Source organism: Bidens hawaiensis, unplaced genomic scaffold (genome assembly GCF_021521415.1).
Source record: "Bidens hawaiensis isolate Kalapana, Puna unplaced genomic scaffold, B.hawaiensis_p1.1 tig00011791_1, whole genome shotgun sequence".
NCBI classification, from domain to species: Eukaryota; Viridiplantae; Streptophyta; class Magnoliopsida; order Asterales; family Asteraceae; genus Bidens; species Bidens hawaiensis.
In genome coordinates this window covers 130011-140488 of record NW_027491936.1, presented here as the reverse complement: position 1 = coordinate 140488, position 10478 = coordinate 130011, and the positions used below count along the sequence as shown (strand labels likewise).

The following is a 10478-nucleotide window of genomic DNA, read 5'->3' as shown; positions in this document are numbered from 1 at the left end:
CGTTTCCTCCTTCGCAATGTTTAGGTCGAATCCAACGTGGCAATCCGACCCGATTGAAGTGCTATACGCTCCAGACGAACTAGTTTTAGTCCGTTTCGGCCGTACTTCCGAATCAACGTCCGGCGCCACCAGCTCAACCCCACTTGGAACACCTTTTCAACCTCTCCCACAACTTTAAATCGTCCCACGTCTTCACCGTCCCATACCTCCGCAAACACTCTTGCTTCCACTCTTCGACCGTGAAATTGTAAACCGCCAAATCATCACTACCACTTGGTCTCATACGACCGCTGTTCCTGTTTTAAGTAAAGAGGGTTCTGGTTTAGAAAATAAACTTTTCAAAAAAGGTTTTTTAATCCTCTCATGGATGAATTAAAGGCATTACGCCTTAAAGAAAAATTCTTGATTATTGAGCTTAAGGCCATTCAAGAAAAAATAGCTTTATATGACGAAAGTCTAAAAGCAACAACTGTTAATTCAGAACAGGAATCCGAAAGGATACAATCTGAATCTATTCCCTTACAAACGGCTAAGGGTAAAGAACACTCAAGTCCGTTAACTCCTGTTGCTTTGGAAAAAGCAAAAATAAGGTAAATGAAGAACCACAATCTTCATCTAGTCCAGCAGCAAACGGCTCTGGTAAAGACACAACAAATCCGTTGATGGCTGACAGTTTGCCAAAAACTGAAAAGGTCTCTCTTAGACCAAGTTATTCAGAAATGGCTAACAAACCAGAAAAAATTATAGAGTTCAGAGAAGCTCCCACAAATCTCTCAAAAATAACACGTTTTGAAGAAAAAGAAGAAAAGGATATCATATCTTTGGATGAATTCAGGACAATATGGTCTAAAGCAAGGTCCCTTAGTCAAAACGATTTTGAGTCCGAACATATCTACACTGAAGACAAGGCCACCAAAAGCCTAATTGTTTTTTGTCCAGGCTCTAGCCCAGAACTTGTTTCTCTAGCATTTTCAGCTGGATTAATCAAGTTTATTTATCCTGCGTCTAATTTACTAGAAATCAGTTTATTGACAGAAGGAATGAAGAAAGCAATTAAAAACTTTCGAAAGAAAATCGCAGCAGCAAAGGATGCAAATATCTTTGTCAAATGCACATCCACTCTTCCTGATTGGCATCAAGGAAGTACTTTTCCCGCCTACCATCACTTAGAAATTGGCCTAGCCAAAACAAGAACTTTCAATCCTTCAAAAATTATGAATGATGATGAAGACATTGAAAACTGGAGTTCAATCAGAACAGAAAGATTCATTAGGATCTTTCATAATCTTGATAAAATCAAGAGAGGAAGCTTTAATAAAGTAAATTATTGCAGCAGTAATTGCATTATTACAAGCTATAGCACAACGCCTCTTCCACAAACCGAACGGGCAGCCATCAATAATTTCACACAACAAATAATTGAAAATAAAGTGGAGGTCAGCCCCACCACTAAAGAAAAACTTTGCCAAAAGATAAAAGAAATTATTGAAGACCACCAATGCACATGGTGCAAAGCAAAAAGCAGCTCTTCCACTGAAGAAGGAATCTACTTTTCAGAAGAAGACACCAGAGAACTGGACCCAACACATGGGTATATAGACTAAAAACGTCATCAATGACGATAGAAGAAGGCCATTTTGGTCATTTGTAAAAATCTGCTTCTCCTATATAAAGAAGTATGATTTAGGTTTAAGGGCATCGACACTCGCCCCTTTTCTTTTACTTGTAATTTTCTTAAAGCATGTGTGAGTAAAATCTCCTTAGAGGAGAAACGATGTAGATATCAAGAAGTTTTTCCTTCGGGAAAAACAGTTATGAAATAAAAATATCCTTTTAAATCTTACTCCTTTATCTTCTTCATAATAAATTTGCACTCTGTAAAACCTGGAATCCTATGTAGCCGCCAAGAAGAGTACCGTTTAGCCAAGAGGGCGTTAGGGAAACCATGGTGTTGTTGGATTGGTCACTTACAGAAGATCAGAATTTACAAGATCAAGATAGATTGATTACAGATTGAAAGGTATAAATTTATTTCTGCTGTTATTATACTTCAAAAGATTCTATATATGTTTCTCCTTACATTCAAGAAATATATCTTTCTTTAAACAAAATATTTTAAAAACATTCCGCATAATAGATCTTGTAAATTCTGATCTTCTGTAAGTGACCAATCCAACAACACCATGGTTTCCCTAACGCCCTCTTGGCTAAACGGTACTCTTCTTGGCGGCTACATAGGATTCCAGGTTTTACAGAGTGCAAATTTATTATAAAGAAGATTTTGGAAAAATAAAAAGAAAAAATTTACTCCTGGTAAATACTTCTCAAAAGAAAAACCTAAGGTTTGTTCTCAAGGAAAAAAGAAATGTAGATTTTGGATATGCTCTGAGGAAATTTGCACTATAAAAAATCTTTTGAGAAAGATTTAAAAAATAAAGCTTTTAAAAAATATCACCCGGTTATAAATAAAGACCACACAGGTTTATATTTATCATCTCAAAATTCAAGAAACTCCATTTTTAAAGGAGTTTCTATGAACTCTTATTTTTTGAAAAAGAGCAACGAGGCTCTGATACCAATATACGGATCATATTTCTTTTACCTTTAATTTTCTAAGCATGTGTGAGTAAATCTCCTTAAAGGAGAAACAATGTAGATATCAAGAAGTTTTTCCTTCGGGAAAAACAGTTATGAAATAAAAATATCCTTTTAAATCTTATTCCTTGTAGCCGCCAAGAAGAGTACCGTTTAGCCAAGAGGGCGTTAGGGAAACCATGGTGTTGTTGGATTGGTCACTTACAGAAGATCAGAATTTACAGAAGATCAGAATTTACACAAGATAAATTTGCACTCTGTAAAACCTGGAATCCTATGTAGCCGCCAAGAAGAGTACCGTTTAGCCAAGAGGGCGTTAGGGAAACCATGGTGTTGTTGGATTGGTCACTTACAGAAGATCAGAATTTACAAGATCAAGATAGATTGATTACAGATTGAAAGGTATAAATTTATTTCTGCTGTTATTATACTTCAAAAGATTCTATATATGTCTCTTCTTTTTCGGCTATTTTAGCCTTTAGAACTCCTCCCCAAAAATTAAATGTAAAAGAAAACACATGCTTAGAAAATTAAAGGTCACTTACAGAAGATTAGAATTTACAGAAGAGGTCTCTCTTAGACCAAGTTATTCAGAAATGGCTAACAAACCAGAAAAAGATACTTCTAGATTTTATGTCATTTTTGACGGTGATCACAGAGGCATTTATGAATGTTCTTTACCCTTAGCCGTTTGTAAGGGAATAGATTCAGATTGTATCCTTTCGGATTCCTGTTCTGAATTAACAGTTGTTGCTTTTAGACTTTCGTCATATAAAGCTATTTTTTCTTGAATGGCCTTAAGCTCAATAATCAAGAATTAATCAATAAGGGTAAAAAACACCATGGAAGAGGCGTTGTGCTATAGCTTGTAATAATGCAATTACTGCTGCAATAATTTACTTTATTAAAGCTTCCTCTCTTGATTTTATCAAGATTATGAAAGATCCTTTTAAATCTTACTCCTTTATCTTCTTCATAATAAATTTGCACTCTGTAAAACCTGGAATCCTATGTATATGCGGAATGTTTTTAAAATATTTTGTTTAAAGAAAGATATATTTCTTGAATGTAAGGAGAAACATATAAAGAATCTTTTGAAGTATAATAACAGCAGAAATAAATTTATACCTTTCAATCTGTAATCAATCTATCTTGATCTTGTAAATTCTGATCTTCTGTAAGTGACCAATCCAACAACACCATGGTTTCCCTAACGCCCTCTTGGCTAAACGGTACTCTTCTTGGCGGCTACATAGGATTCCAGGTTTTACAGAGTGCAAATTTATTATGAAGAAGATAAAGGAGTAAGATTTAAAAGGATATTTTTATTTCATAACTGTTTTTCCCGAAGGAAAAACTTCTTGATATCTACATCGTTTCTCCTCTAAGGAGATTTTACTCACACATGCTTTAAGAAAATTACAAGTAAAAGAAAAGGGGCGAGTGTCGATGCCCTTAAACCTAAATCATACTTCTTTATATAGGAGAAGCAGATTTTTACAAATGACCAAAATGGCCTTCTTCTATCGTCATTGATGACGTTTTTAGTCTATATACCCATGTGTTGGGTCCAGTTCTCTGGTGTCTTCTTCTGAAAAGTAGATTCCTTCTTCAGTGGAAGAGCTGCTTTTTGCTTTGCACCATGTGCATTGGTGGTCTTCAATAATTTCTTTTATCTTTTGGCAAAGTTTTTCTTTAGCGGTGGGGCTGACCTCCACTTTATTTTCAATAATTTGTTGTGTGAAATTATTGATGGCTGCCCGTTCGGTTTGTGGAAGAGGCGTTGTGCTATAGCTTGTAATAATGCAATTACTGCTGCAATAATTTACTTTATTAAAGCTTCCTCTCTTGATTTTATCAAGATTATGAAAGATCCTAATGAATCTTTCTGTTCTGATTGAACTCCAGTTTTCAATGTCTTCATCATCATTCATAATTTTTGAAGGATTGACAGTTCTTGTTTTGGCTAGGCCAATTTCTAAGTGATGGTAGGCGGGAAAAGTACTTCCTTGATACCAATCAGGAAGAGTGGATGTGCATTTGACAAAGATATTTGCATCCTTTGCTGCTGCGATTTTCTTTCGAAAGTTTTTAATTGCTTTATTCATTCCTTCTGTCAATAAACTTTAGAGGTATTTCTTTTTTGCCGAATTCTGCAGAAAAACGTGTAGCTTCTTGTTGAGCTTGATACAGAGTTTTGTATTTTTTAAACGGGTAGGGATTTCCCGAGGTGTATTTGGAGACTAGAGACCAGTCTTCATAAATGCCTCTGTGATCACCGTCAAAAATGACATAAAATCTAGAAGTATCTTTTTCTGGTTTGTTAGCCATTTCTGAATAACTTGGTCTAAGAGAGACCTTTTCAGTTTTTGGCAAACTGTCAGCCATCAACGGATTTGTTGTGTCTTTACCAGAGCCGTTTGCTGCTGGACTAGATGAAGATTGTGGTTCTTCATTTACCTTATTTTTGCTTTTTTCCAAAGCAACAGGAGTTAACGGACTTGAGTGTTCTTTACCCTTAGCCGTTTGTAAGGGAATAGATTCAGATTGTATCCTTTCGGATTCCTGTTCTGAATTAACAGTTGTTGCTTTTAGACTTTCGTCATATAAAGCTATTTTTTCTTGAATGGCCTTAAGCTCAATAATCAAGAATTTTTCTTTAAGGCGTAATGCCTTTAATTCATCCATGAGAGGATTAAAAAACCTTTTTTGAAAAGTTTATTTTCTAAACCAGAACCCTCTTTACTTAAAATTTATCAAAAGAGATATTGAATTTTGAGATGATAAATATAAACCTGTGTGGTCTTTATTTATAACCGGGTGAATAGTGATTTCAATTATTTTGAAAATCACGTGTAAGGCAATCAGCCAAGACATTTTTTGGCCCCTCAAGGTGCTCAATATCAAAAGCATATCTTGAGAACCACATTTGCCATCTGACGAGGCGTCCTTGTTTATTATATCCAGAAATTTTTGTTTTAAGGAAATAAGTACAATTTTTGTTATCTGTCCTGACTAGGAATTTTACAGGAGTGAGATAAATGGAAAATTTTGAGATAGTATTTTTTACCGCCAGTAATTCTTTTTCATTACTGTGATAATTTCGTTCAGCTGGTTTAAAGCTTCCTGAAGTGTATCTGCATATCTCTTCTTTTTCGGCTGTTTTAGCCTTTAGAACTCCTCCCCAAAAATCATTTGAGGCATCTGTTTCTATAATAAGAAAATCTTTTTCTTTTGGGAGATAAAGTTTTGGAAAATCTGTTAATTTTTTCTTTATCTTTTTTATGTAATCAGTATCAGATTGTTTCCATTCCCATACATAATCTTTCTTTAATTTTACCTGTAACGGTTTTCTAAGCTCTGCAAGCTTTGGGATATAACTTTCTGCATAAGTTAAAACACCCAAAAATCTTTGAAGATGTTTCTTGTCTTCTAAGATGTTAGGAAATTTATGCAAATTTTCTAAAATGTGCTTTTGAGGACAATGAGTCCCTTGGTCAATTTCTAAGCCTAAGAAATTTATTTTTGTTTTAAAAAGATTTGCTTTCTTTTTAGATAAAATTATCCCATATTTTTCAATTGTTTTTAAAACTGAAAAAACATGAAAATAATGCTTTTCTTCGGAGTTTGAGAAAACTATTATATCGTCAACATAGACGGTACAATATTCTTCTAATCCTCTTAAAGCGTTTTGCATATGTCGTTGAAATATGATGGGTGCTTGTTTTAAACCAAAAGGAACTACCTTCCATTGATAATGTCCGTCTGGGCATGTAAATGCAGTTAATAACTGAGATTCTTCATCTAATAGTACCTGCCAGAAACCACTTTTGCAATCGAAACTTGAAAAAATGGTTTTGCCTCTTAAGAGGGTTAGTAACTCCTGCATACACGGGAGGTTATGGCTATCACCTTTAGTAGCTGCATTGATTGCTTTATAATTTACAACCATTCGCTTTTTTCCTCTTCTTTTTTCTGCCTCATTTTCAACTAAGAATGCAGGAGACATGTGAGGAGATTTACTTGGGACTATTAATTTAAGATCTAATAGTTCTTTGATTTGTTTTTTAAACTCTTCCCTATCCTGGGGACTATATTTCATAGGTTTTACCCTGATTATAGTTTTTGGATCAATTAACTCTATTGACGCTTTCATCCATTATTTGGATTTTTCAGGATCTATAGGGTTTTCTGAGCATACTTTCTCAAGTATTTCTTCAATTTTTTGATACTTTCTTATTTCTAGAAAATATTTTTCTTCAGGTTTTATAACTTCCTGAGTTATATTAGTACCTGGTATTTGTTTTGTTTTTGAATCTTTTTTCATAGATTCAAGAAATCCGGGCTTTCCTAATTGAAAGGCTTTTGTTACTTTTTTAATCAAAATCATTTCCTGATTAAGATGAAAAGATATTCTATCAAGCCATTGGGTAAATGGTCCATATAACTGACAGAAATTGTTTCCTAAGAGTATATCAATACCTGATTCCTGTTGATAGATTGTTGGAATAATAAAAGGTTCTCCTGAGAAATAGACAATCAGATTTCTACAGACTTTATCCAACTTAATTGTTTCTTGATTAGCAATTGTTACATCAATGCTTCTGGGAGTATTTTCCCATAATTCATCGGGTATAACATACTTGCTTGCAAGACAAAGACTTGCCCCTGTGTCTATATAACAGTGTAGAGTTATTATTTTATATCCTTTTAGGAAAATTTTTCCTTTGATATAAATTGAGTTAGGATTAGTTATGTTTGAATATACTAACTCTTTTTTCTTTTGAAGACCAAAACAAAAGTGTAAAATGTCTTCTTTCCAATTGATAATTAGATTTTTATTCATTCTGATTCTTCGGAAGAGAAGTCTTCAGAAGATGAATCACTAATTATTTTTAATGAATATACCTGCCTATATTCATCAAAACTATCTTCAGAGGGAAAATATCCATCTGTTTTTGCTATAGAGATAAGCTTCGCTTTCTCTGGAAATTTTTGTCTATTAGGACATTCGTTAGCATAATGCCCTTCCTCAGAGCATATCCAACATCTACATTTCTTTTTTCCTTGAGGACAAACCTTAGGTTTTTCTTTTGAGAAGTATTTACCAGGAGTAAATTTTTTCTTTTTATTTTTCCAAAATCTTTTCTTTGGTTTATACATTTTTTTATATTTCTTTTTGAAATAATTTTTATCTTTTATTTGCTCACAGCCGAAAGATAATTGTGGAATTTCTGCTAATTTCTTGCAACAGTTTTTGTTGAATCTTTTTAGCTGTTTTTGTCTCTTAGAGAAATCGCAATATGTAGCAATTTCTTCTTTAACAATTTTCGTAGCAAACCCTAGAGAATGCATTGTTAAACCATTTTTCTCTTTATTCCATCTTTCTTTGGCTTTTTCACCAACGATTGGAATTTTCATTAAGTAAACTTCTACCCAGGAGTGATATTCTCCTGTACTTAATTTATATAAATTTGTTTCGAACAAACAGGTGAATTCGTCTAAAAGACAGATGTCACATAATTGTGCTCTTGTTAAGTTTTGTCTTGCTTTTTCAAGCAATTTCTGGTTTTCTAGATCTTTATTAGAAAAGAAATCAAGGCCTAAAAACATAGTGTATAAGGCGTTAATAATTTGTTCAAAAAGATCAATACCATCTAAATCCTCATTCCAGGAGGTTCCTTTGATAAAATCTTGTATTATTCCCGCGGACTTATGCTCTATTAATAATAACAAGGTTTTAGCATTAGAGAATTCTTCTTCATTAGACTGAATTATCAGGCTAATTTCGGTATTCCATTTATCAATTACCTCTTTTCTTTTTTCGAGGTCAAAGATACAGTCAATTTTTATAGTGTCAATGGCAGTAGAGCTTCCATTGTTAGCACTAGGTATTCCCTTATGATATGGCATAGAGAATTCAGTTTTTGTTTTTTTTTTTGAGATTTTTGATTTCATTTTTAGCTGTAATGATTTTCTTTTCTAGGATTTTTATATTAAGAGTTCTTTTGTCATAACTTAACATAAAGTTTGTTTTTTGCTCATTTATTCTTGCTGAATATATGATTATTTCTGCTTCTTTATGAACAATTTCTTCTTCTAAAGTAGCTATAGCATTTAAAATTAGTTTTGAGGACATTATATCCCAATAACTTCTTTTAAAATTTCACCGTACTTATCTATCCTTTCAGACATAGACCTCATTCATTGAAGTTCACTGTTACCCGCTTCTTTTAAATGTGAAGAGGTTCCAGCATAACTATGCCTTGGTTTAGACACAAGTATTTGTTTGTTTCGAGCAATGTCTATTGCCCAATTTTCACGTAACTGTGAAGGCTCTGAAAACTTACTTCCTTCAACGGTTCCGATTTCTGAGAATACATCTTCTATAGTTATATTCTCTTTTTCTTTATACTCAATTGAATGAGTACTATTTGTCAAAGCATATGAGATTAAATAATTAATCGTAAATACTTTATTTCCTGGTTCCATCAGATCGGTTCTTTCACACTGATGTATGAAACTTAAAGTTTTATCGAAATCTTTTGAATCTCGATGTAAGGCAAATTTAGGATAAACAGTAAACATAAATTTACCATATGCTAAATTTCCTTGTATAGCTCCTAGGAGAGCGTCTTGTCTATTGATAATTCTATTATCAACTAGGGCCATTTTTATTGGAAAGTTAATTCCATCTCTAAATTGTGCTTTTAGAAGAATTTTTACAGCGCCAATATGTACCATAGAGAGGGACTTTCTTAACTCTGGTTTTATTTGCAAAAGTCTTTTTGCAATTTCTCCCTTTGTTAGAAGTGGTAAATACACTTCTCCAGATGTATCTCTTATATCCACTGAGATTTCTTCAGTGTTGAAACAATAAAAGATTTTATTTTTTCTAGTAAAAGCTTTTGAAACAATACTTTGTAAATTATTAGGTTGGTTAAAAACTTGCTTAGAGTTAAGCTTAAATTTAAGCTTGTTAATTTTTGATAATTGATCAGAATTAATCATGTAATCTGATGAAAAACCTTTTTCATTTTCACTGAAATTTATTATTTCAGTTGTTTGTTGTTCTGACTCTTCAGAATCTTTTGAAAACAAAAGTTTGTTTTCCATTTTTAAAGGAGTTTCTATGAACTCTTATTTTTTGAAAAAGAGCAACGAGGCTCTGATACCAATATGCGGAATGTTTTTAAAATATTTTGTTTAAAGAAAGATATATTTCTTGAATGTAAGGAGAAACGTATATAGAATCTTTTGAAGTATAATAACAGCAGAAATAAATTTATACCTTTCAATCTGTAATCAATCTATCTTGATCTTGTAAATTCTGATCTTCTGTAAGTGACCAATCCAACAACACCATGGTTTCCCTAACGCCCTCTTGGCTAAACGGTACTCTTCTTGGCGGCTACATAGGATTCCAGGTTTTACAGAGTGCAAATTTATTATGAAGAAGATAAAGGAGTAAGATTTAAAAGGATATTTTTATTTCATAACTGTTTTTCCCGAAGGAAAAACTTCTTGATATCTACATCGTTTCTCCTCTAAGGAGATTTTACTCACACATGCTTTAAGAAAATTACAAGTAAAAGAAAAGAAAGATTATGTATGGGAATGGAAACAATCTGATACTGATTACATAAAAAAGATAAAGAAAAAATTAACAGATTTTCCAAAACTTTATCTCCCAAAAGAAAAAGATTTTCTTATTATAGAAACAGATGCCTCAAATGATTTTTGGGGAGGAGTTCTAAAGGCTAAAACAGCCGAAAAAGAAGAGATATGCAGATACACTTCAGGAAGCTTTAAACCAGCTGAACGAAATTATCACAGTAATGAAAAAGAATTACTGGCGGTAAAAAATACTATCTCAAAATTTT

General features: G+C 33.0%; 1 protein-coding gene across 1 annotated transcript; it reads right to left on the bottom strand.

Annotated features, from left to right (window-relative positions):
* Positions 1 to 8799: 8799 nt before the first annotated feature.
* On the bottom strand, positions 8800 to 9267 carry LOC143539007 (uncharacterized). Its single transcript, XM_077032436.1, has one exon. It carries the CDS (start codon positions 9265 to 9267, stop codon positions 8800 to 8802), a length of 468 nt encoding a protein of 155 aa, XP_076888551.1.
* Positions 9268 to 10478: the final 1211 nt, after the last annotated feature.

What these genes read in the sequence shown, in the direction of transcription:
- LOC143539007 (XM_077032436.1), bottom strand. Translation starts at nt 9,267, where the DNA reads ATGGCCCTAGTTGATAATAGAATTATCAATAGACAAGACGCTCTCCTA.